Here is a 27,741-nt window from a genome sequence, read left to right on the forward strand (position 1 = left end):
CAGAACGTGTGTTTAAAATAAGGTTCTCTATTAAGCAACCATGAACGACATTGAAGCAGGTCAGAAAGCCATTCAAATTATGTCGACAGTAGCAGCACGTCTCCTACAGTTGTTTCCGAGTCCTGACTATGGTTCGAGCTGATACCAGTGTCTGAGTCCGTGTCATTTGTATACAAGTTAAGTACTCTTGGAGTAAAGGAAGGAACTTCCCCACTGCTGTTGGGGACCTCGGATTCCTTCCCTCTGTTTTCCTTCAGCTGGCATCCATCTTTGTTGCTAAGATGAAGTGAACTGAATTCTTTGGCCAGGAATTCATATTCTTTTGCTTTCATCTGAAGCAATGAGTCAGTGTATTTAATCTCTTTCTGGATGCCACTCAAGTGAGAGTGAATTGTCAAACCGGCTTTCATGCTTTTCTCCAAATCACACTTAACATTTTCTAAATTAGAGCTTTCAAGTTCACTTGCGGCTGCCCCTTCTGCATCTTCATTTATCTCCGTGCAAACACTTTTTACCTCTTTTTCTATTTCAGCAGAAAGCCTATCAATGAGCATTCTGTAATATGATAATTGCTCTTCCAGATGTATAATTCCATCACTTTCGGTCAGGTCGTCTAGAATCTGGTTTTCATCAGAATGCAAGTCCAGCTTTTGCTTGGCTTCACTGAAACTGGGCATTAAATATGCATCTTGGACATAATTTTCTCCGTCATTTTCCACCCTATCGAGATGGAACTTCGCTTCACACTTTTCAATTTCCAGATCCAGCTCTTTCATTCTCTTGACCTGCTGATGAATGGTATGGTCCTGGGAAATAATCAGATGAACTAATGTCTCCATACTGTCTCGATCATGGGACACCATGTCCTGCTTAATTTTAGCCAGTTTCCGGAAAGTTTTTCTGACTATTCTCTTTTGTTTATCTGGTGGTAATGTCTTCATGTAATTTGCTGGACTGAGTTCCCACACTTTCTCGGTGTTTTGCACTAATTTGGCTTCTGCTGTCCGCCACAATGGAACTGGAAGGAAAGCATCTGCTTTAACCAAAACAAATTGCATATTGGGCTGCTCATCTCCCCAAGCTTTCCAAAGCTTCAGGATTCTAGTTAGGGGAGGAAGAGCCCGTTCTGAGCCTCTCCACTTTTCTATGATGCAGTAATCACTGGGCTTCCCCAGCAGAAATCGTTTCTCTCCAAATGAAGCCTCATGTTCCTCAAGCAAAGCCTGGATGACATCAGCAGAGGTGGTGCGTTTAGTTAGCCCACAGACAATCTTCTCTTCTTGGCAAACCCAAACCACAATTTCCTTCTCTTCTGAATCCATGTCTTTAGTGGGAGATCTGAAAGAAAAACAAAGTACATTATATTTCTGTCATCACCTGTGTAAACTCAGAAAGATGGTTTAACTTTAATACCCTTTTTAGATGTTATCCTTAATGAGAGATGCATTTGAGGCTGAGACTACACAAGAATCAGAAGTTTTACTGCAAGAAAAAAAAAAAAAACAAATCGAGGAAAATATCTTAATTTCCTTTTATTTCTTAGTGGGCTCTGAAAAGAGGAAACTGTCATCAAAGACAACTGACGCTATTTTATCTATAGAAGTCAGATATAATATAACTACAGTTAGAACTGCTAGAGTTAAAACAATAATCAAAGTGGAGATGAATAAGCGGAGATAAAATATGACAATTTTTTCTGGGGCCTTAGGACTAAAGGCCATGGAAACATAGCATAGGAAGGAATGGTGGGATGATATTGAGAATCATAGAGTTAAAAACAGCCCATTATTGAAGCACCTGAGTGGCTCATTCAGTTAAGCATCTGACTTTTGATATCGATTTAAGTCATGATCCCACCGTTCATGGGTTTGAGCCCCATGTTGGGCTCTGCTCTGACAATGCGGAGCCTGCTCTCTCCAACTCTCTGCCCCTCCCCTACTCTCTCTCTCTTCTTTCTCTTTCAAAAATAAATAAATTTTTTAAAAGTCCATTATTGAAAATAGTCATTTTTTTTCATTCAACCAATGTTTATTATATGCCAACTATATGCCAGGCATGTCTGGAGATACTAAAGCAGTATACAAAGGAGAAGAGAACACAGGTATAAATGTGTAATTATTATAATAGCAGGTAGTGATAAACACTAGAAAGAAAATTAAACAGGGTGAAGAAGATAGAGAATCTAGAAGAAAGAGAAGTCCATTTTATTCAGAGTATTTGGGAGAGACTTCTCTAAGAAGATGACACTTGAACAGGGGCATACATTTTGAGAAGGCAATCAGAGACCTAAAGGAAGAATTCTAGAGTAAACAGAAGTGCAAAGGTCACAAGATATATTCTAGGAATTAGAAGAACAGGAAGGTAGTTGGAGGCTGAGGGTACTGGAGTCAGGAGTTGTTGCTGGAGGGAAGGAAAGGTCAAGCGATAGATGATGGGATCTAGCAGAAAGGCATACCCAGTATGAGGCATTTGGGTTTCGTTCCAGTTTTCGTGAGAAGCCATGGGAAAATTTTAAGCGTAGGAGGGATATGATCGAATGTATGCTTTAAGTATATCTGGATTGTTTATGGAATGGGCTATAATAAATTGAAAAAAGAGCAAAAGCAGAGGAAAGGAGGCTTAGTTGAAAGCCTAGTGCAGACATAGAAAAAAGAGAAGAATTGCCCAGACAGGGTTTCAGCTGCAGAGGTATTAGGAAGCAGTCAGGGTTGGGACATATATGCAAGTAAAGACTTGATAATAATTTCCTTTGTAGCACAGAGGGATGGGGGAAAAAACAGTTTTCTGAAGAAAAAAAAACACACACAGTAAAAGAAATAAGGAAGTTCCATGGTTTGTAGGCTATACCTAATAGAGACATTTGCATCATGAGTGTAAATCAAATCGACTGTGTGTTTAATTATATCTCTTTGAAAGAAAGTTAAGGAAAAAAATGATATGAAGCGAATTATAATCCAATATGATTTATGGAGACAAGATTTTTGAATAGAATTGGCTTGTTGTGAAAGTTATGTTGCTTTCTTTATGTAGCACCCTGAAAGCATAGGACTCCAAGAAGCATATATGGAAGAAATTTTCCGACTTCTAGAATCTTTGAAACACTTAGAATTTACAGTGTTTATGTCTTAGTACCAATAATGACTAATCCTATATTATTATCTTTTTTTTAAATGACTTATCATTAAACCTTGCTTATTGGCTCTCCTGAGGTCCTAAGATGGAAGAACAAATCAGCGGCACCAAATAACAAAGAGTTCCTGATACAATTTAAATATCCAACTATACCCACATTTTAGAAATGATTATTCAAAAAATCATACCAGGCTGTGATTGTTCTCTTATAAAATATTTCACATTTAATGACCCAGCACTGAATAACATGATATTTGATAATATTTACAACTCGTTTCATAATTTGAAGGAGCAAAAAAGTAGGTAGGATTTAGAATAGCAGAATTATTTTCATATTTCAATTAGCAGACAAACAGCCCACAAATCCATTCTAAGCAAAAACAAATAAGTACTCCAAGTAACTGGATACTAACTACTATTTGGGTCATGGCTGTACTGCACAAATTACCTCTACTTTAATCATTACATCATCTATTTTGATCATGTATATAAAATACCCAAAATTAACAAACGCTTTTTTTACTTATGAAGTTAGAAGTTCACTTACTAAATTGCATTATTTGAAAAGAAGTAAGCCACACCCCATGCACTTAGTAGATGTTAAATTATAATTATTTCAACACGTACTTTTTATAGATAATGGTAAAAATAACAACACTGAGCAATTGTTGTAATTATCAACCTTATAAGATAATGCCAATAGCTATTACATTAACACTAACACAGTAGGACATCTTTATTTTATATTTTAGTGTTCATAGTTAAACTCTAAAAACAATCCTACTCACAATAAGTAGCAGTAAAGATTATAACCATCAGTCAGAAAACATTTAATAAATAAAGTTGTTCTAAACTCTTTGCATATATCGAGTCATTTAATCCTTACAAATCTGTAGGGTAGGTAATAATATTGTCACCATTTTACAGATAAGGAAACTAGAGCAGGGAGGGTTTTAATGACTTGCCTAGTCAGTTACTAGTGCACTGAGGATTAAACCCGAGGAAGAAAACAAGCTCTAGAGTGCAGTTCTAACCTTTATATTATAAAAACAAGTTAATTGGTTTGATGGTTTTCTTTGTAAAATTTTTATTTTTTAAAGTAATCTCTACACCCGACATCATGTAGGATCAAACCTACAACCTTGAGATCAAGAGCTGCACACTTTACTGACTGAGCCAGTCAGGCACCTTTAGTTTGGTGATTTAGATATGTGGATTAAATTGGAAAAAATCATAAACTAAACTATTTTTAAGAGCTTTATTATATAAATTTGCTTTTGATAGCAATGGCACTCCAATGTGCCATTGCAACACTCAGTTGATCAAGGGAGGGCTTTTCCCAATGGCCAGCTATGGAGAAAAGTATGTAAGACCATGTTACCTTCTGTACCTTTTCCTTATTAAGCTTATTTTCTACTCTGATGCAGTACTAAAGGATTTCTGACAGGTCTGGGCACCTCTGTTGGCTGACAAAACTCTCATGTATATATATGCCCTTACTGTTGCCTTAGAATAGTCCCCATGCTCAGTTCCAAATTTTGGTTGGGAAACATGAGTTCCGAGTCTCTAAGAAAAGATGACACATGACCTATAAATTCTTCAGCCCTACACTACAGCTGTGAAGAGGACTAGGAAGCAGAGATCAGGAAATCCTTTGGTACCCTACTGAGAATAAGAATGATGATGTATGTGACAATTCCCCAACACGTCCACACCTCCTACTCAAATTGGGATATTTTCTCTTGTGAAAGGATCAAGTGTTTATCTATTGTGTCCTACCATAGATGTTTGCTAACGTTCAGCTCATGTAGATAACGTAACCCTAATGGTCATTATGCACAATCAAAAAAGGTCCTGTTATTTCCACATTATTAATTCCACATTATTTCCATATATGAGAAAATGAGTGCCTTCGTGATAACCTCACAGTGTGACTGGTTCCAAACCTTGCTTTTTGCTGTTTAATATTTATTTTGAGAGAGAGAAAACATACAAGCAGGGTATGGGCAGAGAGAGAGAGAAAGAGAGAGAATCTCAGGCAGGCCATCTGTGCTCAATATCATGACCATGAGATCATGACCTGAGCTGATATCAAGAGTAAGACACTTAACTGACTGGGCCACCCCATCAGTTATCTCTAAATATTTAGAGTCAGTTATCTTTAAATATTTTGAGGAATTTTTAAAACCATTATTCAAACTTGATAATATTCAAAAATTTTCTGCCTTTTGATTGAACGTTTTGGTAATAAACCTTCCATACCTAGGAGAAGATTCACCATGTTTAAATTCTACTTTTTTTAGCAGGCCTGAAGTATTTAAAAGTACTGTATTATTTTATAGTATAGCTCCAAGTAAGTTTCTATCCATTTATTTGATAAATATTTGTTGAGCATCTCCTCTATGGTTAACACAGTCGTGGAAATATATAATTTCAAAGGCAATATTCCTGGCTTATTGTGGGAAACAATGGTAGGGTCAGAAAAGGAATACAATAGGGTCAGTTCTAGTTCTAAGTTTCTTATTGCATCAGCAGTTTCCAAAGGCTAGACTGATGGCACCCAGCATCAGGCCAGCGAAACTTGCCAAAATATTTATAAATTAAATATTAAAATTACACCAATTTAGGAGTCTTAAATAATCACTACCTTGTAGAAGTAATTGTTTACATTTGGTCACACACTCAACAGACCTAGTCATGTGATATAAAGAATTTAACACTAGGACTAGAACTAATAAAATATTCCCTTCCCAACTTATGTGATTTCACCATCTAGTATAAGTAATGACATCTGCAAATACATATGCGACAAAGGGTTAAAAATACAAACTTAGACTAGAAAAACGGGTTTGTTATGCAGTATAATGTCACAAACAGTTCTTAACCTAGTGACTCACATCTAGTAGTTGAGACATATCTCCAATTTTAATGCAACACACACACACACACACACACACACACACACACGTAGCATGCCTAAGAGTGTTGTTTATTTGGTTTCTGCTATGTTTTGCTCTTGTATATGTTTATTGGGGACAAGGGGTAAACATTTACTGGACTTGAAGCTTCTCAGAGAGTAAACTACAACTACACAAAAAGTGAAAAGTCATAGAGCGTTCATTTATAAATACCTTATCTCATCAATTCACTTCTATTTTCTATTTTTATCGTAGGGCTTTAGTTTCACTTATAAATAGCCACATTATCAATCTGATTAATAATATATTTTTTCTTTTTCTTCTTTCTTCTCATATCTCTGTACTTTACCCTTGATCACTCAAAATTACCTAAAGGCAAATTAATTTTTTCCTGTATGTTGGAAATGCATTTGTTAATATTTGGTATTTTTAATCCAACAAAGTTACTTTTATTTTAGGCATTTCTTGACTTGTAACATTCTTGATTTTTAAGAACTCAAGTGTACTGTAGATAGTAATATCATCCCAGTCTTACAGAAGAGGTAACTGACACAAAGAGAAGTTAAGTAACTTGTCCTAAGTCACAAAGCTAGAAGGTAAGTGTTCTTTCCAACTCTGGCTTTTGCTATTAACTTACAACTAATCCCTGAAAATAAATTATAATAGTCACAACTATCTACTTACAAATATTCCCCAATTAATGAACTGCTTATGTTTTAAAAATTATTTTTAAATTAATTGCTTAAAGCATGATGCATTTTTTATATAAAATTCATTTTATACCTTGTACACTCAAACTCCTGGCCTTATTATAAATATAAAAAATATAAATATAAATTAAAAATATGAATTTGCCTTCCTTCAAATCTATCATTCTTTCATTTGACAATTTCATTTTTATCTAGGATAAAAACAAATATTGAGAGAGTCATATGTATCTAAGTCAATAATATGAAAGGAGGTATGACAAGGGATTGATGGCAGATGGAAAGGTGAACATGGATGGAGGCTGCAGGATGATTTTCTTTAGTCTGGGAGGGAGTAACCAACAGGTGGACATCCAGATAAGAGGTTATACAAAAATACCATAACTGTTTGCAAGTGTTTATTACTCATATAATTCAAATGGTTATAAATTGGGGTTTGCTTGGGTTACAGGATTTAAAATTTATAACTTTTAGATTACATTGTAAAATAAAAACATCTACTCAAAAATTGTACATTAAGAATAAAATAACTACTATGCTCACATTTAATTGACACCAACCTAAATTTGGAATTTTCAGTTAATTTGATAAATGTTCACTCATACAAACTATAAGAAGATATGAAATTTTAAGTACCAGAATTTGGTCAGGTCATGGCTTCAAAGTACAGTACTTAGTGGGGGACCTGGCATGCAACTCTTGACTCTTGATCTTGGGGGATCATGAGTTTGACTCCCAAGTTGGGTGTAGAGATTACTAAAACAATATAAATAAACTTCAAAGTGCGTTACTAAACATTCCTAATATCTTTCAATGAAATTTTCTGAATAAATTACATAATCAGGAAGATGTAAATCAGTTACCATATTGTCACATGTATCAAGGTTATTTACTTTATGGTATCCACTTTACGGAAGCAAAGACAATGAATAAAAAAAAATTAAATGCCTTACATAAAGTAGCGAATCTCAAATTTTGCTTCCAATTACAAACACAAAGATCAATAAAAATGAAGGAATTTTACAATGAAATATATTTGAAACATTGAGTAAGATTATATTGTGTTTTGACTTGAACTACTTTGTCTAGTTCAAGAATGATTAATGAGAAATAGAGGAAAATGCTATTAATATCTAAATATCTAAGTATCTGTGTTTCACACAATCATCTCTTACTATGTTTTACTCATTGGAAACTGAATTAAAACTAAATTGAAATATTCAACAGATTTTACTACATATTCTAAATATATATTACACTATGTCTATATGTAGTATACATGACATTCATCACTCACATACTTTAATTATGTATTTTAATACTTTATTAAATGTGATAATATTGCATATACCCCAAGGTTCTCATGAAAATATTTTGTTTTCTCACTTAATCCACCTCTGGTTAATTTATTTTAAAATAGTTTGAAAATTATTTATACAGAAGAAAATAACATTTATAATGTTACCATATTCATTTTTATCATACACTTCAAATTATTTCCCCCCCTGAAACACTGATAACATTTATTTGTGAAGCTGTGCAAAAAAGTGTAGTGGGAACAAATGGACCTGAAATTTTAAGTTTATGATATCATCTTAGGTATCATTAAGTCATTCTGAATTCTGAGAAATCATTTTTTTCTAATCCTCTGTACCCTTCACTGGAATACTGCAATATCTGACTCACATTTTTCACAAGGTTGCTGCAAATACCAAATAAGAGAATGAGTAAAGAGCTTTGAGAATTGTGAAAAATGTACTGGGTAAATATAGGTCATTAAACTAATAACAAAATTACTATTATTATTTTTTAATGCAGAAAGGGGCATAGTGTTTTTAGTATGCTTATTCAGCAATCTTATTGACCTTGCTATAGTAGTTGTTTTACAAATACAGTACTGTGTTAGAAATACTTTCCAACCTGTCTCACAATATTGTTTCACCTGGTTCAACTTGTTAATCTTTTTTTTTTTTTTTTTTTTTTTTTTTTGCATGTGTACCTCCATTATAACTAACTGTTTGGCTAAGAAAAGACATTTAAAAACATCATTAATATAATCTTAAGGTCACAGATGAGCCAAGAATGCTTTTAATCTTTCTCTCATTTTATAACTCTGATTTTGATTAAAATTGTGCCAATGAGTTGCACTACACGAAAATGTATATGTTATTCTGCAATGATTTTATTATTCAGTGTTTGGGTTTTTTTGGGACATCATCAAAAAATTAAGATTCTATGCTAAGTAAAATTATTCAACAGCATGTATTAACTTCACTTGCAGGTAATTTTCCATATTCACTCTGAAATAATAATTAAAATTAAATACTGGATTTCTGAATTCACTCTATTGCCAATCAGGAAACCAAAAATATTTCTCTATTGATAATTAATGTTAATATCACAAAAGCAATCATATAGAATGGCTTATAATTACAAATCCAATATTCACAAACTAAAATATTTCTTCAACATACTTCCATTGAGTAATTATTCACAAAGCATCAGAGAATAAATTAACTGTCTACAATCAGGAAGTTTTAAGATTAAAAAAAAAAGTATTTACTAAGATATAGTAATGCCAAATTGAAGATCTTAGAAAATAGATATTTACTGAAAAAAAATCACTGTGAAAGCAGAGAAAAATGAAGATAAATGGATAAACTTTGGCCATCTTTTTTTTTTAAGTTTATTTATTTATTTTAAGAGAGAGAGAGAGAGAGAGAGCGCCAGGGAGGAGCAGAGAGACATGGATAGAGTGAGTCCCACGCAGACTCTGTGCTGTCAGCACAAAGCCTGATGCAGGGCTCAATCTCATCAACTGTGAGATCATGACCTGAGCTGAAACCTACAGTCAAACACTTAACAAAACTTAGCCATCCAGGTGCTCCAAACTATGTCCATCTTTATTCAGTTGTCCAGAGGAAAAGGGCATTGAAGTTGGGGCATAGGAGAATAAATCAAAGAGTAACATCTATAGACATTAAAATTTAATTGAAATTTGACATCTAAAACTTATTAGGACATGAGGCACCTGGGTGGCTCAGTGGGTGAGCCTGTGTACTCTCTCTCTCTCAAAAATACACAAATATTTCTTTAAAAATTAAAATAAATCAATAAGTAAATAAACAAATATCTGGTTATTTGTGCTGATTGCTGAATACAAATCAAACATTATAATATTCCCTTTAAATTATTTCTTAAACCTCAAAACACATCTTTTTTTTAATTTTTTTATTTTTATTTTATTTTATTTTTTTACAAATAGTTTATTGTCAAATTAGTTTCCACATAACACCCAGTGCTCATCCCCACAAGTGCCCTCCTCCATGCCCATCTCCCCTCCCCCCCACATCCATCAGTCCTCAGTTTTTGTCAGCATTCAAGAGTCTCTCATGGTCTGCCTCTCTCCCTTTCCCCCACCATTTCCCCCCTTCTTCTCCCCCTTGTTCCTCCATCAAGTTCCTCCTAATCCTCCTATACGTGCAAACATATGATATTTGTCCTTCTCTGCCTGACTTATTTCGCTCAGCATAACACCCTCAAGGTCCATCCATGTTGCTACACATGGCCAGATTTCATTGTTTCTCATTGCCATGTAGTATTCCATGGTATAGATAAACCACATCTTCTTGATCCATTCGTCTGTTGATGGACACTTAGGCTCATTCCATGTTTTAGCTATTGTGGAGAGTGCTGCTATGAACATTGGGGTACATGTGCCCCTATGCATCAGCATTTCTGTATCCCTTGGGTAAATTCCTAGCAGTGCTATTGCTGGGTCATAGGGGAGTTCTATTTTTAGTTTCCTGAGGAAACTCCACACTGTTTTCCAGAGGGGCTGTACCAGTTTACATTCCCACCAACAGCGTAGGAGGGTGCCCGTCAAAACACATTTCTAATCCTCAAAAGATAGAGAAGCTAATTTTATCCTGATATCACTGCCATTCAATGCCATAGCAAAGAACACAACTGGAACTGATACTGTATGAATACACATGCCATTCATTTTCGTGTCCTGTATTCTGATAAATGAAATACAAATACAGACCAAAAAAAAAAAAAAAATTAGTTCCTGCAAGGAGATTCTGATCCAAGAGAAAGCAGATTTTAATACCAAATAGATTTTTTATAGATACAATGGATGACTATAAAGTTACAAAAACCATTCTTAGGCAGTTCTTTCGTAAAACATCTTACCAAAATAAATTATAACTCTCACAGGGTATGATGTCCAGTCTATCTAACCCTTCAACATGGATCTCACTGTCTGTGGCACTCATATTAAAAACACATCAGTAAATAATACTTAGAATAACCCAAAAATGCAAGTTTCAGAAATGATGAATAAGAATGAGAGCTACAAAACAATAATAAGAAAAGAAATTTGATTTCAGTATATTTATCTCAGGCTCAAGTCTGATAATACTTTGTAGGAATTCACATTTCTTTGAATTAAAGCATGTAATTCATCGAAGAATAAAAATGGATGATGATAAAAAGCAGGTTTACAAATTAATTTCCATACCAAAGATTAAAAACTAATCTTTGAGTTTACAAAGTTAACTCCATACCAATTATAAAATTTAAAATCTGAAGATGCCATAAATAATCAGTTTGGTTGCTGAATGTATAAATTATATGTCACAGGTTATTTTCAAACTAAAATATCATATTTTCAAATTTAATAGTGTCTTTTCCCAATAATCAAAATTATCACAGTACAACTCTAATTAGTTTAGCTAATAAGTTCCTTAGTTTCATCACTATTATGTTACAGAAAATTTATATTTTGTATATGATTGGGCAGCTTTGTAATAAGAGTAAAGGAATGACCCAAACACAAACAAATCTAGAAACAAAACTGGGTAAAGATAAAGGCTTAAATATTTTTTAAAAAAGGTTGCTTGGGTGGCTTTTTATAAAAGCCACTCCTGATTTTGGCTCAGGTGATGGCTCAATGCTGGGTGTGGAACCTGCTTAAGATTCTCCCTATTCTTGTGTCCCTCTTCTGGTCCCCCACCAGCTCCTGAGCACAAACTCTCTCTCTCTCTCACTCTCTCTCTCAAAAAAAAAAAAAAAAAGTATTAAAAAAAGTTTTCTGGAAATTAATTGAATCCATTCCAAGTTAGCTATCCTCCATATAAGGTGTCCATTCTGAATTATGGTGTATGAGTTTTTATAACTTGCTGCAACATGCATTTGTTAATGAAACTGTAGTTTTAGCAAATGTGAATAAATGCTGAGGATAAAATGATATGGAAGATAAGATGATCCTTATGTTCAAGAATTTGTCATATAGCTCAGAAGGAGAAGAGATATGCTTAGAAAAAGAGATTTTAAAAATTCAAGATCATCATAAACATTATTGAAAATCATGAGATACACTCTGAACACATATGCTATAGAATTCCAAAACCTAAAAAGCAAACAATAACACTTAGGTCATATTTAATAAATAATAATAAAAACAGTAACTGACTTCAATGTTTTCAATTTATTCTCCACTTCTATAACTCTTTGTAGAAAGTCTGACTAAATAAAAGAGGCTCAAGAGATTTAATCTGAGGCAAGAGATTTGATCTTGAGGTCGTGAGTGTAAGCCCCACTTTGGGACTAGAGTTTACTTAAAAATAATAAAATTTTAGATTTCAACTGTAAAGTAGATCCCACACTTTTTTTTTTTTTTTAAAGTAGGCACCCAGTGTGGAGCCCAACAGGGGACTTCAACTCACAACCCTGGGATCAAGAACTGAGCTGTGATCAAGAGTCAGATGCTTAACCCACAGAGCCATCTAGGTGCACCACGAAGACCCTTTCAAATAGTGACCTCCCATGATTATGTGTAGACTTGGTAATTGAAGGACAGGTACTTAAGAAATAGTAGAGTGACTGGGGAGATGTGGGTGTGTGTGTGAGAGGACACACTGGATAACAGCTCACTTTGTTGAATGCTTAGTCCCTGCCAGGCATTGTTTTAAGGCTTAATATATACTAACTCAGTTAATTTTAATCACAACCCTACCAGATGAGTTGTATTGTCAAATCTATTCTACAGATTAGAAAACTGAGGCACAAGAGATTAAGGATACACACAAACACACACATACTCACAAAAAAATCACTAGTTTTATGTTCTACTAATGCTAGTTTAATTTTCTAGGAAGTAAGCCAAACATTCAGGGTAAGAAAAGCCCTCTATATAAAAATAATTGCAGGGTAGCTATAATACATAATTCCCATAAACAGAGAAAAGGGAAAGGAATGTGTAAAGAATGTGAATTGTAGACAACTGGGGGTTAAGTAAACTAGGCTCATGGTTCGGATTCCGGAAATTGATTTAATCAAACTGTAAATATTTAACATGTAGTATTTACCAGATGAAATGCTGAGCAAATCTCTAATCTCACTAGAAATTCTTATGCTTACTTCTTAGTGTTACTGTGCCTGGCAAATACCTAAAGTTTCCTTGCTGATTGGTACTTTGCAGAGAAATACTTTATAACAACAAAGCATATTTATTAAGGGGACATTACTTAGCTTGAATATTTAGTTTAATAATAGTTGTGGTACTGTCAACTTTTAGCATGAGTTTTCCTGTGGGCAGTGAAGTCCATAATTGGTTTTGCCTACTTGGTGGAAGATATTTCCTAATGATTGTGATTTTTTAGCTTGTTTCTGCCTGCAGCCACCTACTCTTTGCTCTCTATATGTATTCTGAAATATGTTGGCATGGCACTAGAAATATGTAACAATTTGAATTATCCAGTAGGATAGCTGAAAACACAAAATGAGCCCCTTTATCCCTGATTTCCACTTTCTGAACATACCCTATAATAAACGATAATAAAATGTGGCTTCCAAATGGAAGCTTCATCTGAAATAATCACCCCTTCCTTTACACTAGTTGCCAACAAATTACCTAAAGGGCAACAAAAACTTTAAAATTTGTAGAAACAAGTATATACCAGGGCCTCTCAAGCCATTTTGTCTTTAAAAAAAAAAAAAGAGATACTTGAAAATATTGCTGATAAGAGCACTGGTTATCCATGTCAAAAGCATCCTAAATCCATTTACCTTTCCCAAACCTTAAACTTTTTAGTATGTTCTGAATTTCACTGCCTCCACTTTCTCTAGAACTTTGCTTCAGAATTTAACTCTTCTTAAACCGTTTTTATCTTCTACCTTTTCCCCAGGCCCTTCCTACTATTCTGTCATGCTGTAACCACCTTCCTTTGGCCAAATACTCAGATCACTTAACTTTTGTTCACAAACTCAAATACCAATCCACAGTCACTTTCTCTAGTTCTTCACTTTTCAGTAACAGCAGCCCAACATAAAGTGGCTTCTACCTCACCCACCGTAATAGACACACTTCTCCTTAGACTTATCGGCGATCTCCTGTCAAACCCAGCAGCCATTTCTGGAACTGATCTGACTTGACCTCTTTGTAACATTATGCACCGTGACCTTTCCTTCTCCTTCTTGCAGCAATCCATATCTTGATTTCTGGATTCTACTCTCCAAGCTTCTTGCTTTACCTTTCTAGCTTCTTCTCAGATCCTGCACGGACTTTTCTTCCTCTGCATACTCAATAAATGTAGGTGTCATGCAAGGGTGGCCACAGAGTCTTCGCAGCTCCTTCCATCAAGAGATGGAATCTATTTCTTCCTCCCTGAACGGACCTTGGGAATTGCTGTGGCCAGTAGCATGTGGTAAAAACCATGTGCACAAGTGCTGGAATCCAGGCCTCAAGGAGTCTTGGAGCTTCTGGTTTCTTCCTCCTGGAATGCCGTCCTGATACTGCTGCTTGATGAAAAAGCCCGAGATGAAAGACCATAAGGAGAGAGAGACCCAGCCCTAGAGTTGTCTCATCTGAACCCAGCCCTGGGCCAACCCACTGCTCATTGAGAAAGCCCAGGTGAAACCAGCAGAAGAACCACCCCCAGTTTACCCACAGAATCAAGATAAATAAATAAATAAATAAATAAATAAATAAATAAAATTTAAAAATGACAAAAATAAAATTAAAAAATAATCCAGACGGGGGGGAAAAGAGAAGAGACAGAAAGAAACAACAAGAGACTCTTAATGATAGAGAACAAACTCTGGATTGACAGCGGTGCGGTGGGGATGGGCTAGATGGGTGATGGGTATTAGAAAGGCATTTGTGATGAGTACTGAGTATTGTATGTTAGTGATGAATCACTGGGTTCTACTCTTGAAACCAATATTGCATGACATGTTAACTACTAAAATTTAAATTAAAAAATATGTATCTTCAAAAATAAAAACAGAATCGACAAATAATAAGTCACTTTCAGCCACTAATTTCCAGGATGTTTTATTATGCAGTAGGTAGTACCTAATACAAATGACATCTCCCAGGTTCCTGTGACTCATTTCCTGTCTCCCTGTACACATTTTGTGGGTAAGTATAATATTGTTCATAAAGTTATCAGTCAATTGTATGCTGATATCCCCAAATCTAAATATTTTGCCCTGGAGCTGTATATCCATATTCCCAATGTCTGTTCTTGCATGCTTACTTCATATTTATATATATAATCCAAAGGAACATAACCACCATCCCACCACCCTTTCTCTCCAGCTTAAAAACTAGGATCTTCCTAGATTCTTTTCTCTATCTCATCCCCCTTTAACAATCAGTCACTAAATGTTTTATTCATTCTTCCAAATGTCTTACATATGCACATTTATGTCTATCACCACTGCGATGATTCAGACAACTCTCGGTTTCACAACAGATTACTGTAGTAAGTGATTACACATTGTCTTATTACAAACTTTTGCCCACTTCACATTTGAGCTTCATAGTATCGCCAGGCTGCCCTTTTTAAACTGTAAGTCTACCAGTATACCTTTCTTCATTAAAAAGTTTAAATGGTTTCCAAGTCTTTTTTCAATCTCTCTCTTCTTTTCCCTCTTCCCCTCTCTCCTCTCTGTCTCTGCCTCTCCCTCTCTTTCTCCTGTTTTCTCTCTCTCTTGCCTTCTCCTAGGATTTCTTCCATGATTAGATCCCCCCAAATCATAGGCAAGCACTTTTTGATATGCATATTAATATGCACAGAACTAGCTACCCCTAGATTCTTACTGATCTCTCATGGTTTCAAGGGCTGCTATATATATCACCCTATGGATTTCTAGACTGGACTCAATCTGCCATGGTTTTTTTTCATTCTGAGCTTTTCTGTAACATATTTCCTCACCTGAGGCTCTTACTCTTCTTCAAATGTCACTTTTGTTAGGAAATTCCCTTATCTTCTCAAAATAACCCCATTCTCACCACCCCAGATGGAAATGGGTGCCCCTTCTTGATGCGTTCAGTAATAGGATTTTCTACCTTTCTTTTTTCTAGTTTGCCAGTTAGGTCTTGGACCGAACTGTTCATCTTTGAAGCCAAAGTGCCTAACATAGTCAATGTTATGGTTTTTTTTCTTTTATTTATTTATTTATTTATTTATTTATTTATTGCAGCAAGAAGGTAGAAGTGGGTTTTGGGGAAGTAAACAAAGAGAAATTTTCAGTCAAGTAGGGCCTGGTAGTTACAAATGTGCCACCACCTATTTTTATAAATTTTTATTGGAATATATTCATATCCATTTAATTTTGTGTTGCCTATGGTGGTTTTCCTACTGTACTGACAGAGTTGAGTAGTTGGGATGGTGACATTATGGCCCCAAAACCTAAATACTGATTATGTGGCCTTTACATAAAATGTTTGCCAACTCCTGACCTAGATGATTTACCTGCACCAAAAATCTAGATTTTATTTATCTAAATACTAAGACATTATTTGAACCTCCATATCTACATAATTCTATGTATTATTCTCTAGGGGATGTAAAGGTCAAAATAATATAATCTTTAAACAGAAGAAATTTATAATCTCTTAGAAGTGATGGCCATGCTTGGAAGTACTTTCAACCAAGGTAATAATTAAAGGATCACGAAAAGGATGGGCACTAAATGCTTCATGGAGATTGAGTGGGTTTAACCTAGGATTAGTCAGCTTGAAGCCCTGACTGGGAAACCAATGTTTTGCCTTTCGAGCCCTGTTCCAGGTGCAGTATGTTACATATTAATCAGTCCCATATAGACATCAAGAGATTTCAGAGTAGGCTGGATGAAAGGCTGCTTTCACAGTCCCATCTCAGGTGCGTTGTGTCCAAACACCAGGTGTTTGGAGGTGGAATATTTGGAAACACACAAATTACACCTTGAATTTTTCCCTCTTCATCCCGATGCTCTTCCCTTCCTAAAATTACCTTTGCCATTTTTTTCTGTTCTTTATGATGATACAACTATGTTCCCAGTTACTCAGGCTCAAAATTATAGTTATAATTGATTCTTTGACTTTCATCCTAATATTTTCTACTGCCCTATCCACTCAGTGTTGAATTCTGCCTCCAGGGGTGTCTGGGTGGCTCGTTTAGTTAAGCATCCAGCTCTTGGTCTCTGCTTGGGTCCTGATCTAGCAGTTCGTGGGATCAAGCCCCACATCCGGCTCGGCACTGACACTGTGGAGCCTACTTGGGATTCTCTCTCTCCCCCTCACTCTCTGCCCTTCCCCTGCTCACTCTCTCTCAAATTAAATAAATTTTAAAAAATAGTTTAAAAAATTCTGCCTCCACAGTGACTCTTTTAACAATAATCACTATCTGAAATGTCTTGTTTATTTATTGTTTGTTTATTGTCTGCCTGTCCATAACTGCACCTCAGTTCAATGAGAGCTGAGATCTTGACTATCTTTCTCACTACTGCGTCCCTAGCATCTAAAATAACATGTGGCACATATTACAAGGTAAATAAATATATATCACTGAATATATGGATTTTATTAATACTTCAAAATGACTGACTTGTACTTGAATAATTTATGTATGCCTGTGTATCTACTAACCAGCAAATTCCTTAAAAGTATGATCCATATCTGATTCTTCTTTAATCTTTTATCATGCCCCACAAAATGTGTGGTTAATTTAATTTTTCTGAATTAAAAAAAATTATCAAATAACCATCATCTTGAGTCACCACAAAGCAAATATATGTAAGTAGATGCCAAATCTGACAAAGCGGGATAGGTGATGAATGTTTTGTTATTAGAATTAAGGCAGATAATACCCAGTCTGGTAGCATGCTCAGACGGTGTAAAATATCATATAGCACATGCTGTCATTTCACTTAATCCTGGAAACTATAATCATGTCAAGTTCTCCTAACTAAAGATAGAACCAGTAAGGATGATTAACATTTTTTTAAAAAAGGAACTTAGTCTAAGTCCCATGCATATTAATAATAGCTCTAGGAAGAAATTCTTTGACTTTCACTACCCGAGTAGACCAGGCAGTCAAGAAACCAAGGCTAATACATTGTGGTAAAAGTGGCTAATACATCCACTGGTAAAAAGTGCCTAACTTCCCACACTATTAAAAAGGATGGAATCCCAAAGATCCACTATAGCCTCATAAGTACTTTTCCTAATTGTATACAACTCTTTTCTTCCCAAGAGACTGCAGTTATATGCCTACACCATGGAAATACCCCTGGCTTTTCAATACCATCTTTCATGTATTCTAGGCGAATGAAAGGTCCTTAGGAGCAGATCTAAGGATATGTATCCTCAGGCTCTATAATGAAAACCTGTAGCCTACCCAAACTAATGCTCTGCTCTTTGGTCTTAAGTACCCTCAGCTAACCATAACTGCAGGGAATTGTAAAGGGAAAGAAAAAGATCAGAGTAAATGAACATTAGAGCAACTAAAAGTATCTGAGATGGCTATAAAACATCCTAGTCATTGGCTGAGAACAAGCATGCACTGTGCAGTATATCAAGAAGCATTGGCCACAAAACTCCTGTCAAATGTATACCCTATTTAGTGAGCATAAAAACTTGCTAAAGTTTGGGGGCGCCTGGGTGGCTCAGTCAGTTGAGCATCCGACTTCGGCTCAGGTCATGATCTCATGGTTCGTGGATTCGAGCCCCACATTGGGCTCTGTGCTGACTGCTACCTCAGAGCCTGGAGCCTGCTTCAGATTCTGTGTCTCCTTCTCTCTCTGCCCCTCCCCTGTTCATGCTCTGTCTCTCAAAAATAAATAAATGAAAAAATAAAAATTAAAAAAACACTTGGTAAAGTTGGACCCACTATCTTCATTGATAAAACTTAAAATATCTACAAAATAGAATAACTCAGTTTTATGAACTGATAAACTGACCAATTTAATATATTTCTTAGAATGAACAGCAGTCAACTATAATTGATTGTAAATCTAATACTGCTATAGAGACATATCCTTAAAAGTTTTCTGTACACTTCAATTGTAAAATATTTTATTTTTACCAAGCCCACCAAGATTATGGATTCTTGCCAAAGTGACCGTATTTCTCTGTCTGCTTCTCGATCCTTATCTGTTGATTATCCTATCTTAGTCAGTCTTACCATTGTGTGATTCAGCCCCCTCCTACATCTTTTTATACATCTCATTGTGTTCCCTACTCTTGTCCAAGCCTGTCACCTAACTGTGGGAGTTTAATAAATGCTACCTAATTATAAGAATGCTCCTTTATTTATTTATTTTTTTTTTTACCTCCATGTACTCCTCTTTTACTTACTTCTACTTAGAGGCAATCAAAAACATTTACTGAGCACCTAATGTACAAAGGAACAGCCTTCTTCCACTGTAAGAGAGTATACTCTCATCTTAATTGCATCATAAAGACAGTGATTTTACCTACCCTGTCAAGGACAGTTTCCCATGGAAGAGTGATTTAAAAGAAAGTTCATGCTTGAGATATTTAACTACAGTACTGTTCCCTCAATTAGTTTAATCTCTTAGGAACTAGGTTGTGTCTTTGCATGTCTGGTGCAATACTGAATGCAGCGTTTACCAGTCTTAAAAGAACTAAAATAAAAAGATAGCTACCCATAACACTCATATATTTGTTATATTAAACTAAAGATTGTGAATAGCAAATAGCAAACAGTCAATAATTCTTAGTATAATTTGTAAAGTAATCCCATCTTTATATAAGTGGAAGTAAACGCTTTTGAGTTTCACCAGAACGCAACCTTTCGTGGTAGAGGTTATGTGGCAATGCATGACATTTTCGGTAAATCAAAATTATACACACACACACACACACACACACACACACAAATCCTCCTTTTAATTCTATTTTTAAAAGTTATCTTGCAAAGGTAAGCAAGCAAGACAGAGGAATTAAATTCTACTCTGCAGAGGATATTTTAGAATCATAGACACTTAGAAGTTAAAGGGATTTCAAAAATCTAATTCAATCTCTCATTTTATTAGACAAAGATAAGACAAAAATATTTAAATTATGTAACCTGTCTTTTTATTAATATTTCTCAGGGGTGCCTGAGTGGCTCAGTCAGTTAAGCGTCCAACGTCAGCTCAGGTCATGATCCCTTGGTTAGTGGGTTCAAGCCCGCGTTGGGCTCTGTGCTGACAGCTCAGAGCCTGCAGCCTGTTTCAGATTCTGTGTCTCCCTCTCTCTCTGCCCCTCCTCTGCTTGCACTCTGTCTGTCTCTCTCTGTCTCAAAAATAAAAAAAAAATAAAAATAAAAATAAAAATAAAACTTCTCAAAGACACATAAGAACATATCCCTTAACCTACGATATGTTACACATTGCAAAATCATTACTGGTCTCACAATTTGGCTCAAAAGAAGTGTGAGGATTGAACCTAAAAGCTTTCTGAATTCAAATACTACATCAAGCTCCAAAGATAGTTTTGTTTTCTTTTTTTTTTTTTTTTTAAGTGGGTTTCGTGCCCAGCATGGAGCCCAAACTCAGGACCCTGAGATCAAGAGTCAGACCAAACATCTGACTGAGTCATCAACTGAGCTACCCAGGCACCCCTCAAAGATAGTTTTGTATAACCTTGATAGACTCATTTCTAATTATATTCAGTAATTTACAATATACTTACTTGTATCTACGGAGGAAAAGACATCAGTGGTAATACAGAAGTCCTGAATTGAGATTTCTTTTTCCTTTTTTTTTTTTTTCTGAGAGAGACAATGTGAGCAGGGGAGGGTCAGAGAGAGAGGGAGACACAGAATCTGAAACAGGCTCCAGGCTCTGAGCTAGCTGTGAGCACAGAGCCCGACACAGGGCTCAAACTCACAAACTGTGAGATCATGACCTGAGCCGAAGTTGGACGCTTAACCGACTGAGCCACCTAGGTGCCCAATGAGATGAGATTTCAAGGCCCAAAATATCATACCATGTTTAAATATTAAAAATTTAGAGATACAGTTCATGGCATTTCAATCCTACAGGCCTAAACAAGGAGTGAATATTTATTGAGTTTTTATTACCATCCTAGTACTGTTCTACCTTTTAAATATAATCAGATTTAATCTCACATTATATGGTTTAGGATTAACATTATTTTAGAGATGAGAAAACTAAGTCCTAAATAGGCCATACAGAAAAATGGTTAGGTGCATGGATTCAACTTCTGTCTCTGCCAATTATTAATTGTTGCACTGCTCTGTGTCTTAATTGCCTCAAATGGAAAATAAGAAAAATAATAGTACCTTCTTCACAGCAATATATTAAGTATTATGTAAATCATTCAGAACAGTGGCAGAGAGTGTTACAAGAAGTGTTAGCAAAGGTGGATTTACCCTGAAGCTAATGAAACTTAAACATAAGTGCTGCCTCATTTGCATAGTTGTCTTCCCCAGAATGATCTTGATAATACCTCTATTCATAATAGTGTATTCTCTTAAACAGCAATCCTCCTCCAATTGTCAAACTTGAATTTTCCTCTGCATGCTATCCTTATTGTTGTTCTTGTATTAAAAAGATTAAATATTTGCCCCAGGGCACACAATTAGTAATGGCAAATAGGAGATATAACCTAATGTCTACTGGAATCCTTCCTTCCCTCCTTCCTTCCTTTCCTCTCTCCCCCCTCCCTCCCTCCCCCTCCCTCCCTCTTCCTTCTTTCCTTCCTTCCCTTCCTCCCTCCCCCTCTCTCCTTTTTTTCTTTTTTTTTCTCTCTTCCTTTCTATTGAGAGAGCACAAGCAGGGATAGGGGCAGAGATTCAGGGAAAGAAAATCCCAAGCAGGTTCTAGGAGCACGGAGCCTGACTAGGCCTTGATCTCATGAAACCAGAAAATCATGACCTAAGCCCAAATCAAGTGTCAGATGTTTAACCAACTGGGCTACCCAGGTGTCCCTGCTGGAATTCTTAATTCTCTGCCTATTTCTAGAATCTTCCCTTTGTCTCATGAACTATAATTTTCTTATACAAAGAGAATAAATCCTCCTGTCATATAAGAAAACAAATATTTCCTAATCATAGTTCCCTATTATCTCCAAAAGAGGAGGCAATGCTCCACACATTTGTTATAGACACTCACCATCATCTGCCAAACCTTACCCATATACGTACATGGCTGTACTCAAGGAACATGAAGGGAAATAAGAGCCTCTCTTGAGAAGAATGAGTTTCCTTGCTTCTTGGTTTGCTTTCTATCAGAAGCCCGGTAAACTCTATCTGTCAAATAGGGTCCTTCACCATCTGAAAGAGAGGAGCTGAGTCTAGGAGCAGGGATAATCAGAGGGCATCCGTGAATTTAAGGATTCATTCTTTAAGCTACCTATACACCCTTTTCATGCAAATGTACCGATGTACTCTGATCCAAGTACTGTATGGGGACCAGCAGTATTTGAAGAGTGTATGTTGAATTCATTTATTCAATCAACAGATACTTGAGAACTAATTCACTGATTATCTAGAAAGGAACAAGACAGATAAGGTCCCAGCTCTTACTGAGTATACTCAACAAGAATTTTTTATAGATCTCTTAAGTCACTTTATAAAAACAGAGGACATTCTAGCCTACAGATATAAACCATTTAGGATAATTTTCCTTTTTTGTCAGCATATTTAATACCCATTGATCATTCTTATTCCTGAAATATGTTGCTTATCACTGCCAATGCTGAACGTGTACCTAAGGTTCTATTCTATCTGCAAGAAGTAATTACTTTGCCCTTGGGTGACCATTCACAATAGTATTTTTTCTTAAATGATAATAAACAAATATGCAAATTTTCTCTAGAAGGTGTAGAATTATAACAGGTTACACAGGAATGACAATCACAACCTATTAAAAAAAAAAAAAGGAAATGGTATAGGTGTTGTGTGTCTTTTGCCAAAAATATGTCTTTAAAAACTCCTAAGCAAATACACATTAAAGAACATTAGAAAACAGAAGCATGTTGAATGGTACAAATAACATATTGCTTTGTTTTAGAAAACCAATATGTTACAGACAAAGGGATTCCCTATCAAGGACTGTATCCGCATATACCCAGAAAAGGTAAATATATGCCCCTACTCAACTTTATTCTATTTTCAGAACTAAAATGAAAAGAAGAGAGCCATGCTTTTGTGAATTTTTAGAGCTTTTATCAGATATCTTGGAACTGCATACCAATCATATAACAGCAAAACTTTGTTATATAGTCATGCTAATATAGATGTTCTATAAATCAAATTATTAACCAGCTATAATTTTGGTTTTTTTTATTTATTATTTTTTTTTTACAAATAGTTTATTGTCAAATTAGTTTCCACATAACACTCAGTGCTCATCCCCACAAGTGCCCTCCTCCATGCCCATCCTCCCTCCCCCCCACATCCATCCGTCCTCAGTTTTTGTCAGCATTCAAGAGTCTCTCATGGTTTGCCTCTCTCCCTTCCCCCACCATTTCCCCCTTCTTCTCCCCCTTGTTCCTCAGTTAAGTTCCTCCTAATCCTCCTATACGTGCAAACATATGATATTTGTCCTTCTCTGCCTGACTTATTTCGCTCAGAGTAACACCCTCAAGGTCCATCCATGTTGCTACACATGGCCAGATTTCATTGTTTCTCATTGCCATGTAGTATTCCATGGTATAGATAAACCACGTCTTCTTGATCCATTCGTCTGTTGATGGACACTTAGGCCCTTTCCATGTTTTAGCTATTGTGGAGAGTAACCAGCTATAATTTTGAACATCTTTTTTCAAAAAGTCCATTGACGAGTGTTTCACCTTGACATGTTTCATGAATTGATACAGTACATATACAAGATCTTACATAGTGATTTTAAGTTGGGTGATAGTTGCTTGAGCAACAATTCAAGATTTAACTAGAGCTCAATTTCACTGCCTTCTCTACTTTCGGTATATTTTTGCCAGGGATAAAGCATTCCAGTCATTGTTCCTAATGGGCTGTGTGCTGCCAACTAATAACTACTTAAGTTACCAGGTATCATCAGGGGAAATCTCTTTCAGAAACTCCTGGGAACTAAAAAGAGGCACATACTCAAATATCTGGTATTTCTTAATCCAATTTCAGGAACATTTTAAGTATTTATTTTAGATTAGACAATATAGTACATGATAACTTTCCATTCTGCCGAATTCACAAATATCCATACTTCTAATTTCAGAAAACACATCCATCTTGCCACCAACTTTTATCCTAACTGCAAAACTTAGTTCTCCCTTCTGATGAAGCATCTGTGGCATTTTTACTACAATTAGGAATTTTTTAAATGTTAATTCTGATTATAAACATCAAGATTTTAGATTGGCTCCATTCTGTTTATTTACATGAAAGTTACAAATTAAAAGCATACAAAGTTCATGTGCCAAAATACAATCATTTGTGATCATGCATTATTCTCAGATTCCCAAAAGACTGTTGCCCCATTTTTGAAATTTAAAATGCTTCTTAAAATTTAGAAAAGATTATCTGGTGGGGTAGGGTTAACTCGGTATCCAAATCCATAAAATTATTTGTCTATTTATTTGGATTTTAGATTTTATCCTTTATAAAGTATTAATTTTTCTACAATATCTGTTGACCTTAAATGGTGAACAGAGAATAAAATAGTAACTATGTTTTCTAATGTAATTTATAAAATTATATTCATAACTGTATTACAGGTCCATAATATGCCAGGCACTGTCCTACGCATAACACGCAATGGTAATTAGATATGACACTGCCCTCTCTAAGCTTTACAGTTTTTATTTTCTAAAAGGTTTTATGCCTCATACTTTGAAAAGACCAAAAGAGAATAGATCCAGAAAAGTACAATAAAAATTTTTGTCAAAACTTTATGATCTCAAATTCCTCATATTCCTTCTAATAATCTGTATTTTTTTCCTGCTGACAAAGATGCAGTTACGTTCAAGTAGTTCTTTCACTTGTACAAATTATTTATCAGCAGGTATCCAAATGTGCAAATTCTTCCTTTGCCGTCTACAAGGAATTTTATACTATATATTTGAGGAATACCTTATCAGATGAATGTTCTATCATCAATCACATTTACTACCAAAGGATGAATCACTTGTTTTAAGGAAAGATATTTAGTTTCTATATGTCCAAGTAAGATTATTTAAATCATCATGGAATGCAGTAAACAAAATGATAGACTTAATCATGTAACTAAGTTTCATCTGTAGTTTTTTACCTTTGAGAAGGTTAAAAAAAAAGCAGAACAAAAATACCTCATCTATAGCAATATTGGACACTGAAAAAAATAAAAATACATTTATTTTATTTCAATACACCACATGGCTTATGTACTGCTTAGTTTGAGATACCAATATTTTTATCTCTCTGACCACTGCTGTGGCTTAAATTTCTCTTAAAGATTGGAAAAATACACATTCATAACAGGAAGCAGTCAATTATTAGAGCAACTTACATATATCCTTACTATTACCACTTTCATCAAAACACGTTCACAATAAAGCATCACCTTTGGGAACACGATTCCATTTTCTCAGAGAAACTTGAAATACTATTAAACTTCTCTTTTTGGTTTTTTTTTTTAATGTTTTTTATTTATTTCTAGAAGAGAGAGAGAGAGAGACAGCATGAGCAGGGGAGGGTCAGAGAGAGAGGGAGTCACAGAATGAAACAGGCTCCAGGCTCTGAGCTGACAGTCAGCACAGAGCCCGACGCGGGGCTCGAACCCACCAACCGCGAGATCATGACCCAAGCGAAAGTCAGACGCTTAACCGACTAAGCCACCCAGGCGCCCCTAAACTTCCCTTTTTGTATTGTTCTTTCTTTCCATTTCTTCATACTTTTGTACAGAAAATGTCATATTAAAAACAGTTTGTATACACACCTCCCTGAATGAAAGTCGATTTAGTGGTAGATGGTACAGTGGCAAAATTGAGATACCGAAAGTGGACATGTACTTCCTTGGGGAAACTCTTAGGGGTGCACACAAGGTTATATTGAACTGTTATTCAGCTTACCAACGACAGAATTCTAGAATTAATAGTGATCAAAATCAAAAACAAAAGACACACATACAACAACCCTGAACCACACAGGTAGTTAGTATTCAGAAAGATCAGCATTCCAAAAACATAACCTGTTTTATAAAACCACAAACTTTCCACCAAGTGATTTTTTTTATATATTTTGATGGCAGTTAAACAAACATACTTCAAAAACAGTGCTACTGAATAATCATTTAAAAAGCAGGAAGACTTTTCTGTTGGCAAAAGAAGCCTTCTGGAATATTTTTTAATGCACTGACAGCATGAAAATACAAACTTATTTTTAATAACCACTACTAATATATTTTTAAAAAATATTCAGACATATTTCTTTATTGTAACCTACAGTTTCACTAATTACCAGAAATGCCATATCCATGATACATAACCAAATCATTCACAAATAAAACTGGTTTAGAAAGTTCTCTAATACTGATTCTTATTGTTTTAGTTTCTCAAGCAAACTTAATCAACTAAATCATGGTTACATTTGGAATGAGTTAAAAACAGAGATTTAAGCTCAAAGTCTGGAGGTTTACTTTAAAATTGTATCACTATATATTATCATGCAGACACTTTAAAATAATTGTACCATTTCCTACCATGTAATTGTATGCTTTTAACTTTACCCTAAGTAAATTATGACAAGTACAAACAGGCATGATGGAGAGAAGAGTTATGGAAAAGCCCTTATTCCAAAATAAATATATTAAAAAGGTAAAGCTCATGTCTACAATGATCCTTACAGTGTTTGGGCATAAAAATGTACCATTTGAGGTGTTAATAAAATACTTAATAGGGCTGAAATACACATACTAGCTCAATAAAAATCTGTATGTGTGTGAGAGAGAGAGACAGAGACAGAGAAAAAGAAAGGGAGAAATACATTTATTTATACACTTGCATTGTTGGCATTGCAGGCTTGAAATAGCAACCTGAAACAAACCAAAGTAAAACTAATAATGCAGACTAAGGAGGACAGCTGACTGAATCCTCCTTTAGTGCCTACAACCACCTAAAGTTATCAACGATATGGGAAAGATTCAGTTCACAGAAAGTTTCTCCTCTACAAAGTATTTTCACTTTGGGAACTTGCCAGGTTTCAGGAATCCCCACTTAAAGGGGAGCCAAAGCATTGTTTCCTGATTGTATCAACAGTTGTGCTTTTCGTCCTAATTAGTGGCTAATAAATTCTAGTTCTATCGTCATCAAAAATTTAATCCTTCCTACAATATGCTAAAATTCGGACTGAAGTAAAATGAAACATGCCTCCCCACTACTCTCAAATATGCCAGGCAACACAAAGGGAGATTCTAGTGATGCTAACTGTGGATCCAGGACTGGCCAAAGGGGGAACAAAAGGAAAAAAAAAATTTTTTTTTCAATGATCCCTGCGGTGGCCACCGAGATCCCCGTTACGGGAGTAATATCCTCACCAGTTGAGTATAAATACAAAACCTTATACCCTAAAGCTTTCCCCCCCAAGAACAGTTTTCATCATAATATAATTGTAACAAAACACCTACTTTCACACAGAAGCCCCCAGTACACGCACGCTGAACTTTACCTGTTTTTATGCCGAGTCTTCAGCAGATTTCTTCCAAAGGGAGCCATGGTCCCCCAGGCA

At 35.4% G+C, this 27,741-nt stretch overlaps 1 protein-coding gene across 1 annotated transcript; it reads right to left on the reverse strand.

The window, feature by feature from the left end:
• Positions 1-27,728, reverse strand: RASSF9 (Ras association domain family member 9). Its single transcript, XM_039249516.1, has 2 exons — positions 27,682-27,728; positions 1-1,338 (listed from the first exon to the last, which is right to left on the reverse strand). Exons 1-2 carry the CDS (start codon positions 27,726-27,728, stop codon positions 78-80), a joined length of 1,308 nt encoding a protein of 435 aa, XP_039105447.1. The 3' UTR covers positions 1-77.
• Between the last annotated feature and the right edge of the window lie 13 nt (positions 27,729-27,741).

This window comes from Hyaena hyaena, unplaced genomic scaffold (genome assembly GCF_003009895.1).
Source record: "Hyaena hyaena isolate Hyena2069 unplaced genomic scaffold, ASM300989v1 scaffold_340, whole genome shotgun sequence".
Taxonomy (NCBI): domain Eukaryota; kingdom Metazoa; phylum Chordata; class Mammalia; order Carnivora; family Hyaenidae; genus Hyaena; species Hyaena hyaena.